Genomic DNA, 16,040 nt, shown 5'->3' with positions numbered 1-16,040 from the left:
AAAACGAAAAATCGTCTTTTCTCTGTTAGCGTATAAAAAGTTAAGGATGTGTTTTTTTTTAAAATTTCCAAAGGTCATAGCAAGCGACTCGGCGACAGTACGAAGGTGTATGTAGGCTTGTTGGAAAGACAAAATATTCAGCTTTTATACGAGTGGTCGATGATGTTACTATCTTAAGGATTTGTCGAGAAAATCACGAAAAACTGTAAAAACTGAATAATAACAAAAAATAAATGTTCTTCAGCTTATAACAGGCGACTCGATGAAACTACAAAGATGTATGTAGGCTTGTTGGAAAGGTGAGGTATTCAGCTTTCAAATGTGTGGTCGATCATGTAATTATCTTGAGGGGTTGTCGAGAAATTCAAAAGCGAGCCAACTTTGTATTATTACTTGTTTATCAAAGTTTATATGTTTGGTTGCCTGTACTTTAGGCGCAAAATGGACATTCCATTTTTTGTGACAGCTGGATCCATCTCTTAGCAATACTTCAAAGGTTGTAGTTCAGGCATTTTGGCGCTGCTCAAAATCCACTTCTTTAGAAACGTTCTTATTTAAATAAACAAACATATTAACATAGTGCTTGCACATATATAATGTTACTAATTTAGTCTAATAAATAAACCACTAATTTTATTTCGAGTTACATGCATTTTAATTATGATAAGCAGCGACATCTGTCAGAATTTGCAGGAAACAGTCTGCAACCAAACATACATATAAACTTTGATGAACAAGTAAGAAAACAAAGTCTTAGATAATGGCCCGTATTTTCGTAAACATGAGCTCCCAGATGAATGTTATATTTGGATGTTGATCTTGAATATACACAGATTAAAATTAGCGTAAATATTAGTTTGTAGCTGCAATGGTGTCTTCATAATTGATTAACAAACGTTGGTATTTTAAAATGAGTTGGGAAAATAACGTCTTCGAAAATGGCCTGTATTTTCGTATACACCAATTCTCAGAAGAACTTTTGACTTTAATATTGATCTTAAATATACAGAGATTAAAATGAGTATAAGTATATAATGGAAATGTTCGCCGAGCCCTGCAATAGAATATTCAATTTAAAAATACTTTCATTTCTTATGTTGCTAGCATGTATGTTTTGAAATATGTTGTATGGTAGTCCTGATCAATCCTGATTTAACGTCAAACTGACAGCTGTGATAGTTTTCTTTTGATTTTATAAATAAAAATAGTGATGAGATTCAATGATTGGGAATTAATAAAAGTATCCAAAGGTACACCTGTAGTTGAAGGGATACTACAGTACATGAAACCCCAGGGCAAGGATTGGTACCAACGTCCATACAAGGAGAGAGTATTTAAATTGGTCAACAATTTGCTCTTCTATTATCGTACCAATGAGTTGGATGAACCACTTGGATTGTTGGTACTGGAAAATGTTCAAGTTGCTTATGAGATGCCAGGACCAGCTTTTGCGTTTTCACTAAACTTTAGTGATGGTAAACATGTGTTTGCATGTAGATGTCTGGATGATTTAAACAAATGGATAACATCACTAAAAATGGCATCATATGAATATTGGAAATCACTACACACCTTATTGAGTACAAAAATATCAATGAAGAGAGGCAAGAGGATAGAGGAAAGGAAACCTGATAGTCAAAGAATAGTAAATAAAATTAGTTCAACATCAACAATATTTTATACCCAAGCTGAAAGCTCTATTTCAATAAACACAACCAGTAGCAATGTAAAAGTAGAAAATTTGATTGAATTATGACTTTTATAAAATTATTAAAATAAAAAATATATAAAACTCAAATTGTTTTCATTTGCGCCATAAGCTCTTCTAATGAAATTTCAGTAGCTGCTGCCTCCTGTGGTTTAACATCTCCACTTGCTGGTATTGTATAAGCTAATGACAAACCCTCTGATACCATTGAAGTTGACTCTTGAGCAGGTATACTCTCATCCACCAGAACAATACCCCATTCATTGGACTCATGGACTGGTGTATCAGGAATCTCCTCTTCTTCCACAATAGAAATTGTATTGGCCACCTTTTCCTTGTATTCCTTTTGTCTAATGATACAATTTGTATCATCACATTGCTCATTTGGTTTTAAGCTCATTGTAGGGAAAAAGTCATTTAAGGCATTGTATCCAAGATACTCAGTAACAGTGCCAAACTTCAATAAATACTTTAAAACATTTTGAACCAAAAATCCAGCAACAACTCCCATTGTGGTGGGTAAACTAGCTGCACAAACTCCATCCCTCTTCAAAGTCTTCTCATCAATATTAGTGGCTACAATGAGTGGTGGAGCACACTGAAATATCAAATTATTACTAATTTTGAAAAAACAAATTTGTAAATTTTACTTACTGCAAAGCAGGCAGTTCTACCAGGCTCTATAAACTGGATATGACCAGACACTGCATTTTCTGCAACACCTGATTCAAACCAAACAAGGTCATTCTCATTGCAAGCAGTGTTAATAGTAAGCCTTGCTTCAAAATTGTCAACACAACTTAATACAATATCAACTTTTCCTTGATTTGATCCAGATGTCCTTGAATTTCAAATAAATTTATAAATAATCATATTAATCAATAATATTAAGATTACTTACAGCAGTATATTGACAAAATGATCATAATTGTCCAATGTTGTAATGTTATAATTGTAGGTCATGATTGTAACATCTGGATTGATTGAACTTAGGGTTTCAGCAGCAGCCTCTACCTTACTTAAACCTGATTGATGCGGTTGGAAAAATAGTCTGTTCATATTGGCCAATTCCACCTTGTCATAATCAAATAAAATCAAAGTGCCAATACCACAGCGAGTAAGCATTTCTGCTGTAACACTTCCAACACCTCCAACCCCAATAATAGCAACTGTATAATTTCTAATGTTCTCATAGTTATTGACAATTCCCATACGCTTCAAAGCCATCAATCTGCTGTAGGGATTGCTGTCTACAACCTCAGAAGACATCTCCTGGATTTTGCTTCTTATAGGTTTATCAACAGACTTGCCTTCCAATTCAGCAATTCTTTCCTTCAATCTCTTTATTTCGCCCTCCATGTTTCTTTAATTTTTATAAATATAAAAGAACTAAACTACAAATAATTCAAACAGCTGTAACTTCACCAACGTCGATGTGTCATAACTATATAGCACAAATAATCACATTAAACAAATGAGGTAACATATGTGTGGAAAGTTGTCTGAATGGAATGGTGTGAAGTGAGTTGCTTGAAACGTCATCTTGGTTAATGAAATTCTCCTTTATTTTCATATATAATGATCTATCTATTCAGATATACTTACTATGAATGCAATTATTTATACTTAATTATTAATATAAATTACTACAATCACAGTACTAAAATATATATATTTCATCATAACGATTAAATTCTTTTGAATTTGGATGATTTCAATCTATTATTAAGTGATACTGAAAAAGGGAGTAGATGAGTATAAAACTAGCGAAGGGTCGTCGGTCAAAGGCGACAATATGTATAATGCTGCATCTGTATAGGAGTGGAAACTTACAAGTTTTAAGTAAATACTCCAAGCGTCTTTACCTAATATTTTTATGGGACGACTTAGAGTGCGATTTATGTTTAAAGGTGACAATAAAACAGATATTTCTTTGTATCAAACTAAATATGAGTAAGAGTACGATCATGCACAATGAATAATATGAGTAGTTAAGCCACAACAACATAGTTTATGTTATTATGAAATTATAATATAATGAATAAAATGTAGATTATCGAGATCTTATTAATGGAAAATAATTAAATAAATTCATTGATATTTTCGAGTTTAGGTAATCAATTCCAATATTTAATACTGAAATTTTAATCTTAGAAACTATTATCTATGTACTAACTAAAAAGTTGAACATTCGAAAAAGCGGTGTTTTCACATTTTAGTGAAAATTTCATCAATTTGCTTATAATTCAAAGTTGAAACGCTTTTTTTGTCAATGGTTTGGATTTACAGGAACAAAAATTACTTAGATTGAAGATACTTTGTAACCTTTTATGACAAATACCCTTAGTTTTAAACGGGAGAACGAAACATTTTTGGTACTAAGTTACTTGTTTTTACTTCAATATTATTGAATGTTATATACAGTAAAACTCCGATTATATGTGGAAACATATAAAGAACTATAAATACTTTACAATTACATAATACAATGATATTGTTTAGAATGAAAGAAGAAACAACCCTATGAGTAACATGAAACAACTACGCATATTGAGATACGATGCGTAGTTGTATAATATTCACCGAAAATTTTAATTAGTCCTGATGCAAATATAGAATGAAAATAGTAAACAATTCTATTTCCGTTCGTTGCGCATTGCATTTACATTTTCAAACAAAGAAGTAATAACAAACATAGCGATATTTAAAATATTTGTTTATTTCTTGTCATGACTTTATTTTTGGCCCAATTTCTACCCCTTTCGGGTTTATCAGCGGTTTTTGGGAATCGAACCAACGACCATATTGTCATGACTTGTTTCGATCATATTGCAATTGAAAGGACAAATACACAAAATAATGTTAAATATTCCAATTAAATATATGATAGTAAAAATTAAACATTCCAATTTGTTTATTAAACTAAATATGCGTTTTCAACAAAGATTGTTTTGTTATATAATCTAAACCAATGGTTTTAATTAAATTGTATTTTCAGAAATCTATAATGCATCATATTTATTATTAAAAAGTAATAGGAGTTTCTCTTTGTTGGTAAAATGGAAATCTCCATTACCTCATGAACTGTCATTACAGAGGCACTGCTGCTGCTGCTTTAATCCTGCATATAATGACATTCTAAGTCAATCCTTTGTAGAGGATACCTATAAAAAGTAATAATTTAAAAATACTTCTATTCGCCAGATAAACAGTAATCAAATGCCATTGTTTGTGCGTAAAACTGACAAAAATCATAAAAACCAAGCTGAGATTGCAAAAATGGATCCAAATGGCAAATCAATAATTGATAAAATAATGGAAGACATCAGTGATGGATCGACCACAAAGCAATTAGTGCTTGGCACTGCATCCGGGTTAATAACAGGCTTGATATCCATGAAAGTTGGTAAAGCTGTGGCTATGGCTGTTGGGGGTGGTATCATATTGCTGCAAGTTGCAAATGAAAATGATATTGTTAAAATAAACTGGAATAAAGTAAACAAGAAGATTGACAAAGTCGTTGATAATGTGGAGGAGAAAATCTCTGGCCAAGGGCCTAGTCTCATGGATAAGGTAATTCTAAAATTAGATATACAAAAGTATGTTTTTGATTTTCTATATTTTTTACTTTACTTTCCAGATAACTACATTTTCTAAAACTCACATGTCTTTCTCTGCCAGTTTTATTGGTGGTTTTTTCATAGCCATAGGCTGCTCCTAAACTAACATTCTTTTTATTTTGAAAACCCTTTGTAAGGATTGTAAATATTATCAGTTTTTAAATTCTAGATGGAACGTTATGTAGATAGACAGATGGATAAAGTTGAAGATAAAATTAAGCAACAGCAAAAGAAAGCTAAGAGCTGGTACTCCAAAGAATACAAATACAAAGGAACTTTTGTATTTGTCACATCTTTCGTCGTTGGAGTCGCTATTGGAATTGCTGCATCTTAACAACATTACAATTTTTACTCCTTCTGTTTTGTAGCAACAAAACTGGTATTATATAGTAAATTATTATTGCTAAGTATATTTCAGCTTCTTGTAATAACTCAATGAATGTAATTATTTAAGGAACAATAAACAATGTAAAATGAAAATTGACTTTTATTATTTATATTAAAACGAAATAATAACATATATTGGAAAACATAAATAAAACAATTTCCATCATATATGTATAACAAATACATTAAAAAAGTTAAACTGTATAAAATAACTAAGATAAACTAATCAGTTTCTTCTTCCTCTTCTTGTTCGTCAATTTCGTCTTCCTCAGTTTCCTCCTCGCCATCCTAAACAAACATAATAAATATAATGCATAAAACACATTGTGGAATTATATTACCTCATGGTTCAATCCATGTTGCGTATCAAAATACTTTTTGATTTTTGTAATATACGTTAGGTAAATGTTCTTCTCTGACTCTTTCATTTCTTCCCAACAATGGGGGGTAGCCATATCAGCCCTGAAAAAAAAAATAAACAAACATTAGATATATATATATAAGAAAACAAATAAATTTTGTTGTTTACATTTTCAGTTTGTCTAGTGGGTCTTCCCTGAGTTTTTTGGGCGTATTTTTTATCTCCAATTCCCGTTCATAATCGGGTAGTGATTCCAAATAAGCTGCGTTATCAATTTTGAATTTTTCATTCAGCTGAAACAAAAAATGATGTTAGCATTATACATATATAATTACACAACTGCAAAAATGTTATAATAAGCAGTAATTATTTGTTCAGATTAGAATACATTTCACGGGTACAATAAGAAACTGTACCGCCTAGTATTTATAAATTATATATATGGATAATACTTACAGCTTCTAACTTGCTTTGGTATTTTCGTCGCTCATCTGACGTCAATTCCTGCCATTTCTGCGAACAAACCTTCAAACGTTCTTTCGGAGTTAAATCGCCAATTTCGCTTACATACTTCTTATTGCACTTCTTTACAAATAGCATGTATGCTGTTGTTGGTGGCTTGTCTGGCTTTCCATTCCTTTTATCAAGTAATTGCTTTTCTTCTTTAGACAATATATGTCTCATAGATGTAGAATAGTCTGGATGGCTCGACTTGTATCGTTTTAAATCTTTAACGAAATTGATTTGCGAATCCACAGCTTTATCAATCCATACTAATTTTGATTCATCAGAAAGTAGTTTCCATCTACTTTTCAATTCATCTTTACTTGCGTCTTCCTCCTCACCAAGTCTCACTTTATTTAGATGATCTTCTATGTATAAAGCAAGTGGTGTTATTGGTTTCTTCGGCGGCTTTCCTGTATCAGAATTTCGTAAATGCGGATGTTTCTTATAAAATTCTTGAACTTCAAGTTCATACACAGCCTTATTTTTCGCTGCTAACTGGCTATATTTCTTCTTTTCATTGTCACTTAGCTGCTTATAGCTATCAGCTATTAATCGTGAACGCTCAACCATTTTTATATCAGGCCTATCCTTAAATACTTGATTCTGTTGATCAACAAAATACAACATGTATCCAGACAGAGGTTTCTTTTTTGGAAAATCGGAATAGTTGGTATGTGTATTCTGGACCTTTTCCAACCATTCTTTTACATCTACAAGTATCTCAGTCATATACCTGTAATGTCTTTGCTTTTTCAGAATATTGTCCCATGCTTTTTTGCATTGTGCAGCCGAATGACTATTAAATGCCACCTAGAATATAATACATTTTAAAACAAAAGTTGTAAAAATTAATTTGAAATTCACCCACCTTATCCCAGTCCATTTTCTTTAAACGAGTTTTACAAGATAAATTTTCCTTCGTTGGTAACAACGATTCAATATTTTCTATGAGACTTGGTAAGTCTTCCAGTGGGAAATCAATATCAGAGGTTTTTGATTGTTTCAAATCCTCTGCATCTTCATGGGCATCTTCTTCATCATCTTCAGGTACATAATCACCAACAGGATCACTGATGTTCTCAATATCAGTAACAATTATGCTTTTCCTGGATTTATGTTTCTTGCCAGGTGTGTCTACAATTCCTTGTTTGACAATGTCAGGGATTAGCAAAGCCTCTTCAAAAGCTATTGTTTCCTTAGATTTCTTAGCCTTTTTACTTTTGTTTGGTGTTTGTTCACTTGCTTCTTGATCACTATCAACTTTTTTTACCTTTTTGCTTTTGCCCGATGCTTCCTTCTTTAACTCAGTACCTTCGTTAGCTTTCTTCATTTTCTTGCTCTTTGTAGCCTTATCTTTATTTAAGCCAGATGCTTCAGCATCCCTTTCTTCATTTTTTATTTTTTTGGTCTTAGATGGTGATTCAGCACCATTATCCATTGCTTCTAACTTATGCTTTTTAATTTTCTTAGTGACCTGACTCTCACTTACAGGAGTTTCTACTTCCACCTTCTTCTTCTTTTTTTTCTTTTTTTCTACTGAACCATTTGTTAACCCAAGACAAATAGAGTTCTCCAAATCGCTTTGCATTTCCAGCGATTTCCTTTTCTTGGACTTCTTGTCCATAATGACTTCCAGCATCTCGACCTCAGCGTTGTTTCTACTCATATCTAAATACCGGATCTAGACTACTTACAAACGTTACACGTTGCTAGCACGCGGTCGACTCTTATAATATAAGCACTATACACACATTTGCAAATACAACGACAACTTTTTTTTAAAGCATGCTTTAAGAAAACATGAGCGTCGTTTCTTCAGAGTTTCAGAATTACCGTTAACGACCGTTAACCGTGGAACCTTACCGCCAATGCTAACCAATGCTAACCTAACATGTACAATTCTATAAAGTTGGGAAAATAAACGTTCTCTATTGGACGCCATCATAACGCGCCATCAGAGTTAGCGCTCATTGACTGTTATTGGCGCTACTATTTAAAATTTGTATTCAAATTTTAACGGACTTAAGCTTTGCAACCTGGATCATTCCAGGATGCCTTCTCCATCAAAAATATTAAAAGTGAGACTTTAAAGTTAAATTATCCTTGTCTTTTCGAATTGTCCTATTATAATTATATAATAGTATAATAGAGGGATCGAAAAAGTAAAAAAAAACAGCTCTTGAAGGGGTCGAGGGTCGAAGAAGCAAAACGACTGCTTTAAATGAATAAAAATAATTTAAGATTACTTCTAAAGTCCGCGTGAATGGAATAAAACATTGAATTGAAGTTATGATCTTTAATTTTTGTTTAAGCTTTGTCTTATATTTTGTAAATAGTTCCAAATTTGCATAGCTTTGATGATGGGTAAAGCGAATCACTATAATAAATATTATTTATAGATAGAGAGTTTGTTATTATAGCAATATCTTTAAAGTTTATTTAGTACATCGTAAACATACTTTGTTTTATGTTTTGTAAAGTAATTATTTGCCCTCCTAGTAGAGAAGGTTGCCGAGCTCTGATAATGAAATAATAAAAAAATATATGGTGGTAGTAGGCAACCCCACTCGCTAGCTTGTATAATAGGTCAGTGCTTCTCAAACTTTTTGAACGGGCAAAGAGGGTATGTTGTAACTGATTTAATTTTATGTTATTTTAAGAATTTTAATTTCATATCGGATTGGAATCTGATGTTTCGTAGACTAGCACATGTCTGCTTACCACAACATCTAAAAGCACAGGTCTAGATAATAAGGTAATGAATAGTCAACCTTGTATTACACGTATGGCAATGGGTCAAGAGTAAATGAGATTTGAAGAAGAAAACAAATGTATCTTTGTGCAAAACATAACTCTATACCACTCTATACTCAGCAGTGAATATATACCTAATTTAGTAAGATGCCTGACCATCCCAATTGTAATTAAAAACATCTGGTTTGTTTGTTTGTTGTTGATATGTTTATATTGGATCGCGATTTGAAGGGAGATGGAAGATGTTATGTCTATATTTAGAGGGCTAATTATATGTGTACACTGGACAATAAAAAAGTGCTATTTTGGAAATGAAGGTGGTGGGTCGCAGGACAACACTTTTTATTTTCGTACCCATAGCATCGTTGATGCGAATTTTCATGGGAACCTTTGTTGGGTCGATCCATGGGTAAGAAAACCACAAGCATATCAATATACCAACATGCAATGCAATGCGTAAAGTGGTGTAAAGCACAGTAAAACAGTGAAAACATATATTTGCATATATTCATATATTTGTGTTTGAGTGTGTTGTATGAGTGTACCAGACAGTGTCAGAGATGGTCAGAGAGACAAAGATGGTGATGCCGTGAGAGGTGGTTTGCATAGGCGCGTGAGAGAGTGAGTGCGCAAGTGTGTGTGTGTATGCGAGTGTGTGTAGTTTGTATGAAGCGCAGCTGTTTGTCTGCCGAAGTTCTTGATGGTTGCCATCTCAATCAAAGATAAATAATGTTGGTTCTTGTGCACATCTTGTAGTTGCAGACGAAAGAATTGGCAATCGCAATTGCCATGGGTGTTGAGGCATATCTGCCCATTAGTGCAGTGATGTTAAATGTTGGTTTATTGTAGTGAAACTCTTCACACGGCCATTGGGCTGGTACGTGCTTTAAATGGAGGACAACGGGGTGAAATCGAGAACCCGTTCGAATTCGGCGCGGGTTTTGATTTTTGACGATCTCTCGAGCCGCGACCAGCAGCCCACCAGGTCCTCGAATCAACCGAAATTAAATGTCACGCATGCACCCACAGGTAACGACCAAATGCCACTAAAATAAACAACGAAAACTGGGTACTCCCTGGTCTTTTTTTTTTATTATAATTTTTACAATTTATTTCTTATTACTTTTTGCACATCTTATTTTCTATTTGCTTTTCTTTCTTCCTCTTCTTCTTTTCTTCCTCTTCATTGCACACTTTTTTAAACCCCTGCATACATATTTGCTGGTCATACCTATCACTTGATAAGTGAACACAAACAATTATGCGATTGATAATTATTGTTTTCTCTCTGCTCAAACACAGATCAACCAATGGCACAGGACAAGGGCCAGCTGCAGACCCCTTCTGTCTCAAATCTTGTAAGGATCCGGAATTCTGCACTGGGCAAGTCCGCTCCTTCATTGTCAGCAACCATGGTAACATAACCACCACTTGTTCTTTAAACAGTACAGTACATAGTTGCTGTTTACAGAGAGAAAATAATATTGTTAGCCGGAGGAGCAGTCGTCCAGGTGCTATTCACAGACTAAGTTTGATATCAAACACTTCACCAACAATGCCAAGATCCCATTCTCCAATTTGTGGTAGTCCAATTGATAGCCCCCGCAACCATAACAGTTTTCTGAATTTTTCTTTTGCACCTATAAAACGGTAAGGAATTCATCACTTCATATTATTAGTCATATTGATTACCTTGTGCTGTATCTGCTTTGATAAAGTGCATAACACTTGTTAATCTTTCCAAATGTGAATTCTAATATGATTCACACTTTTAGTATTGCTGCTGGTTATAGAGGTGATGGTAGGCGTTGGTCAGTAGCTTCCCTCCCATCATCTGGTTATGGAACAACTCCAGGTAGTTCAAACATGTCGGTACGTGTATTTTACTTTCAACAGTGAACGTTCTTGCTAAATTATTATTTTCTTAACTTTTGCCGCCTAGTCTAAATGTTCAAGTCACGAAAAATTGCATCAACTTCCAAATGCACCTACTTCAGACGATATGCGAATATTAACTCATCATTTTTCGAGCAATGAAAGTAACGCTTCGATGCCAGGAGCAACAAATTATGAAGATGTGCATCGCTCACCGCTGCACAGACCCAGATCTCGTAGTCTTAGGTAGGAATTGTTCAAATTTATGGAGTCCAATATAAGCGGAAGAAATTAATGATATTTTACAGTAGCCCAAGTAGATCTCCAGTCGTTGACAATGAAATATCCATGATGAACGTCATGTACAAAGAGAGGTTTCCTAAAGCCACGCAGCAAATGGAGGAGAGATTGTCCCATTTCATAAATGAGAACAGAAGTATGGTCGAGCCTGGTGAAGTTTGCGATTTTTTGCCAATCATCCGATTCGTTCATCATCAGGTGATGGAAGTTGCTAGAGACTGTTTGAACAAGTCGCAAAACAAATTGATCACTAGCCGTTATTTTTACGAAATGTCTGAAAACTTGGAGAGGCTTTTGAACGAAACTAAAGAAAAATCAGAAGACGCTGCTACAGAAGTAACAGGCTTAATTAAAAAACTGTTACTTATTATCTCGAGGCCAGCCCGTTTATTGGAATGTCTAGAGTTTGATCCTGAGGAGTTTTATCACTTTTTAGAAGCGGCCGAAGGTCAGCTGAAGATTCTGCAGGGTATCAAAGAAGATTTACCGCAATATATAATCCAGAAGCTGGGTCTTAATAGAGATCCAATAGCAGAATTGCAGAAAGAGCTGAGGAATTGCAGTAATTGGACAAGTAGCAATAGTTCATCGAATAGGTCGTCAATATGCCTAACATCGACACCAACGAGCAAGCAGCCGGCCATAGCATCCACTTCGAATCCAGCATCAAAATGGGTTCCATCCTGCAATCCAAACGAAAATGATTATGAAATTATAAAGCTAATCTCAAACGGTGCATACGGAGCCGTCTATCTCGTCAAGCATAAAATTGCAAAACAGCGATTCGCTATGAAAAAGATTAATAAGAATAATCTTATGTTGAGGAATCAAGTGGAACAAGTTTTTGCGGAGAGAGATATTCTCAGTTTCGCCGATAATCCTTTTGTCGTTTCCATGTATTGCAGTTTTGAAACACGAAAGCATTTGTGTTTGGTTATGGAGTATGTCGAAGGTGGAGACTGCGCTAGTCTGATCAGAAATATTGGACCATTACCTCCAGATATGGCACGTTTCTATTTTGCTGAGACCGTTCTAGCCGTCGAATATCTGCACAGCTATGGTATTGTCCACAGAGATCTCAAGCCCGATAAGTATGACATGTCGTTACATTGATTTTACTCTTAAAACACGGAATATGTGTGGTCTTTCAGTTTGCTTATTACTGCTCTGGGACACATCAAACTGACCGATTTCGGATTGAGCAAGATGGGATTAATGTCTCGTAAGTAAATACTGATTTGTTATGGTATGGTTTATTAATTCTTCTATTATGTTTGTTTAGTGGCTACCAATTTGTATGAAGGATATATTGATTGCGAAACACGTCAGTTCTCTGACAAACAAGTGTTTGGAACTCCGGAATATATTGCACCCGAGGTGATTCTGCGACAGGGCTATGGGAAACCCGTTGACTGGTGGTCCATGGGAATAATATTATATGAATTTCTGGTTGGATGTGTGCCATTTTTTGGAGAAACACCAGAAGAGTTATTCGCGCACACAGTAAACGGTAATAACAAGCTTACTGATGAGTCTACATTCATTTTATTTTATGTTTCTAAAATATTTTATTTGATCATGCAGATGATATCGAGTGGCCTGAAACTGAGGATTGGGCAGTTCAAGAAGAGGCAAAAGACCTAATAATGAATCTTTTGCAACATTTCCCCAGGGAGCGATTGGGTGCAAGCGGAGCTCAGGAAGTAAAGGAGCACGTATATTTTGCAAGTTTAGATTGGAATTCATTGTTGCGGCAGAAGGCAGAATTTGTTCCACAGTTAGAAAACGAGGAGGACACGAGTTACTTCGATAGTCGGATCGATCGATACAACCACGATTTAGAAGACGACACTGATGATACTGATGATTCGCCTGTGTTCGGTCTGTTTTCGTCTTGCTCTCCTCAATACCGGAAAGTCCATTCATCAAAGTTGAACTTAACTTCGGATTCCGACGCTGGTAATGAATCAGTGAGAATCACCACATCGGCGACAACGCCAGATACGCCCGAAAACGCGCACAGCAAGGCTAGACACAGTCTCTTAACTCCAGATAAAGATGAATCTGATGTGGTCACAGTAGAGCATAGGAAATTATCGAATGATCTTAATCGAACTGTCAGTACTCCTGAATCATCGCAAACCGATAGTGACGATTTTTCGCCGCAGATTCATAGGCGCAGCAGGAAGAATGGACACTCTCGAGAGATACTACCTAAATTCTCAATTTCTGTGGAAGATGAACACATCTTCAATTTGAGCACAGTAGGGGTCTCGCCTGCATCCAGCAGACACAAATCTAGATCAGTAGTGAAGAGCGCATCTGCTTCAGGTCTATCTCTTGTCATTCCAGACGACTATCAAACGACTGCATCTCAATCTGGTGTTCATTCTCCAGGTACAGCGGTTACCAATATAAATGTAAGTGGTGGTGGTGGTGGTTCCAGTACTGCAAGCTCTCGGGACACTTCGCCATGCAGAGAATTGTCACCATTAGTGACGAGCTTAAAGCCTCCAATAATTATACGCCGAGGACCCAGAGGCTTTGGATTCACAGTGCATACGATTAGGGTGTTCTATGGCGATACCGATTTCTACACTATGCATCACTTGGTTATGGTAAATCACCAAATCTCACTGAGTACAAGTAATCTATTAATCATTTCAATCATTTGTAGGCGGTCGAAGAGGGAAGTCCAGCTTTCGAAGCAGGTCTGAGACCAGCTGATTTAATAACACATATTAATGGTGAAACAGTGCAAGGTTTATACCATACTCAAGTACTGCAGTTGTTACTTGGCGGTGCCGAGCATGTTAGCTTGCGCGCAACGCCCTTGGACCAAACCTCAATCCAGAGTGGCGGAAGGAAACGCGAACCGGGTCAGAGTAAATTAGCTAGAAGGAGCATCCACAGGCAGCGTAGACAGAAAAGGGAAAGAGAAAACGAGAAGAAACGCAAAACATCCTTGTTCCGAAGGATCAGTAGCAAACGAGCGAGCGTGGAAATGCAGCAGGTTATAATCGATTTCTATAATTTGTGTTGTAGTTAAACTTCAATTGTTATGCTTTCTTTTTTCGTCCTCGAGTAGATGGCTGCAGGTATCCAATCCCCCTTAACTGTGACTCCGAGTAGAAGCTTTACGTCATTCCAAAGGGGCCATGATGTTTGTCCTGCGACCGCCTTGCGTTCGAACGCCTCGAACAGATCCAGCCTTTCTCCGTCGGATTCTTTCAGCCAACACTCAAGCAGTTCATCGTCACAGTCGCCTTCGAGCTCTCCTAACCAAACTCCAGCTATAAACAACCGTAATAAGCAACATTATCAAAGACCATCTACATTGCATGGCTTGAAACATAAATTGCATTCAAACCCTTGTTCGAAAACTTTACACACCGCTAGTCCTGCAAATGTGCCAAATAGAAGGAAGTCTGTAGGTCATATACCATTGTCACCACTCGCTAGAACGCCGTCGCCATCGCCATTGCCCGCCTCTCCGACCAGGTCACCGAGTCCATTGGCTTTTCCAGTTGGACATCAGCCTGGCAGCTCGAATACTACCCAGTCGTACAGTCCGAGTTCCTGCGGTAGTACGACAAACATTTTGGTGACTTCCTTGGCCACCAATCCGTCCAATTCCAGTCAGACGAAAAAGACTTTTGTGCGGACGAAGGCAGCAGAGCCTGGCTCCCCGCTGTTGCGTAGAGCTCTCTCGCCGGACCGTTTACATCCTAGAACCGCTGAGAACAAGTGCTCATCAATATCACCTCTCTGCTCTTCAGGCACTAACCAGGTGAAGGCGCAAACACGGGGCGCCACCAGCGCCGTTTGGCGTCCAGTTGCGCAATCGGATGTACGAGATAAAGACTCTGACCTCGGCGAATCCAGCCAGTCAAGTGAAACCACTGCCCTCACGAATGAGAGCAACCGGTTGTCCTTAACACTTGCGGGGCCTGGCGAACTTTTGCCAAGAATCGCCGAAGAAAAGGATTCACCCACAAATGGACAAGATCAGAAAAATAATGTGATCACTTCAATTCGGGGAAAGGATCAATCTAAAGTAGTGACCTACGAGAAAAGTAAAAAATAAATCTCCTCTGCTATATAATGTACACTCCAACAATGCCGCAGCCCCGGTCCCTCTATACATATATATAATTATTTTTTTTATTTCTATTATTTTTTATCAATCTTCAATCGTTTTATGTATCAGTACCTGTTCGAATATTGGCGTGTATATATACATTTCGCGCTTTTCAAAAAAAAGACAGAAATCAACAAAAGTAATACCTTGAACGAGATTTATGAAGATTCGTCAAGAATATGCGTAATAAAACAATACTTGCCCAATGCTGTTACATTATCGAGTTTAATGTGATTTTTAGGAAAAAAAAAATAATAATTTATATTAAAATGGAAAAAAAAACACATTTCATTCACGCATAAACACTTATATTTTATCCAAGAAATATTTGTAAAAGTACCTTTCTAAGTAGTTAATATTTATTTATTTTTTTTTGTGTAAATAATT

At 35.9% G+C, this 16,040-nt stretch overlaps 5 protein-coding genes across 11 annotated transcripts; 3 read left to right on the top strand and 2 right to left on the bottom strand.

Annotated features, from left to right (window-relative positions):
- Positions 1 to 1,143: 1,143 nt before the first annotated feature.
- Positions 1,144 to 1,807, top strand: LOC108558275 (pleckstrin homology domain-containing family J member 1-like). The gene has a single exon (XM_017915134.1). The coding sequence runs from the start codon at positions 1,211 to 1,213 to the stop codon at positions 1,754 to 1,756; it is 546 nt and encodes a 181-aa protein (XP_017770623.1). The 5' UTR covers positions 1,144 to 1,210; the 3' UTR covers positions 1,757 to 1,807.
- On the bottom strand, positions 1,778 to 3,267 carry LOC108558273 (ubiquitin-like modifier-activating enzyme 5). The gene is made up of 3 exons (XM_017915131.1): positions 2,610 to 3,267; positions 2,363 to 2,549; positions 1,778 to 2,306 (listed from the first exon to the last, which is right to left on the bottom strand). Exons 1-3 carry the CDS (start codon positions 3,065 to 3,067, stop codon positions 1,794 to 1,796), a joined length of 1,158 nt encoding a protein of 385 aa, XP_017770620.1. The 5' UTR covers positions 3,068 to 3,267; the 3' UTR covers positions 1,778 to 1,793.
- Positions 3,268 to 4,787: 1,520 nt separating this feature from the next.
- On the top strand, positions 4,788 to 5,802 carry LOC108558274 (FUN14 domain-containing protein 1-like). 2 transcript variants are annotated; one of them, XM_017915132.1, is made up of 2 exons: positions 4,788 to 5,281; positions 5,498 to 5,802. In XM_017915132.1, the coding sequence occupies exons 1-2, from the start codon at positions 4,928 to 4,930 to the stop codon at positions 5,660 to 5,662; spliced, it is 519 nt and encodes a 172-aa protein (XP_017770621.1). In that variant the 5' UTR covers positions 4,788 to 4,927; the 3' UTR covers positions 5,663 to 5,802. The 2 variants fall into 2 exon arrangements, with proteins under 2 accessions (XP_017770621.1, XP_017770622.1); XM_017915133.1 differs by having other exon boundaries at positions 4,789 to 5,281; positions 5,349 to 5,588.
- Positions 5,803 to 5,896: 94 nt separating this feature from the next.
- LOC108558272 (nucleolar transcription factor 1-A-like) lies at positions 5,897 to 8,525 on the bottom strand. The gene is made up of 5 exons (XM_017915130.1): positions 7,452 to 8,525; positions 6,533 to 7,393; positions 6,245 to 6,369; positions 6,057 to 6,177; positions 5,897 to 6,003 (listed from the first exon to the last, which is right to left on the bottom strand). Exons 1-5 carry the CDS (start codon positions 8,247 to 8,249, stop codon positions 5,938 to 5,940), a joined length of 1,971 nt encoding a protein of 656 aa, XP_017770619.1. The 5' UTR covers positions 8,250 to 8,525; the 3' UTR covers positions 5,897 to 5,937.
- A 648-nt stretch (positions 8,526 to 9,173) lies between these two features.
- LOC108558268 (microtubule-associated serine/threonine-protein kinase 3) lies at positions 9,174 to 16,033 on the top strand. 6 transcript variants are annotated; one of them, XM_017915123.1, is made up of 12 exons: positions 9,174 to 9,206; positions 10,187 to 10,366; positions 10,640 to 10,752; positions 10,809 to 10,987; positions 11,113 to 11,209; positions 11,280 to 11,458; positions 11,521 to 12,603; positions 12,664 to 12,734; positions 12,795 to 13,022; positions 13,097 to 14,130; positions 14,190 to 14,525; positions 14,601 to 16,033. In XM_017915123.1, the coding sequence occupies exons 2-12, from the start codon at positions 10,228 to 10,230 to the stop codon at positions 15,597 to 15,599; spliced, it is 4,458 nt and encodes a 1,485-aa protein (XP_017770612.1). In that variant the 5' UTR covers positions 9,174 to 9,206; positions 10,187 to 10,227; the 3' UTR covers positions 15,600 to 16,033. The 6 variants fall into 6 exon arrangements, with proteins under 6 accessions (XP_017770612.1, XP_017770611.1, XP_017770610.1 ...); XM_017915122.1 differs by lacking the exon at positions 9,174 to 9,206 and adding an exon at positions 9,275 to 9,338; XM_017915121.1 differs by lacking the exon at positions 9,174 to 9,206 and adding an exon at positions 9,387 to 9,746.
- The last annotated feature ends 7 nt before the right edge of the window (positions 16,034 to 16,040 follow it).

This window comes from Nicrophorus vespilloides, unplaced genomic scaffold (assembly GCF_001412225.1).
Source record: "Nicrophorus vespilloides isolate i.1.1-1 unplaced genomic scaffold, Nicve_v1.0, whole genome shotgun sequence".
In the NCBI taxonomy this organism is placed as follows: domain Eukaryota; kingdom Metazoa; phylum Arthropoda; class Insecta; order Coleoptera; family Silphidae; genus Nicrophorus; species Nicrophorus vespilloides.
This window is presented reverse-complemented; position numbering and strand designations above follow the sequence as displayed.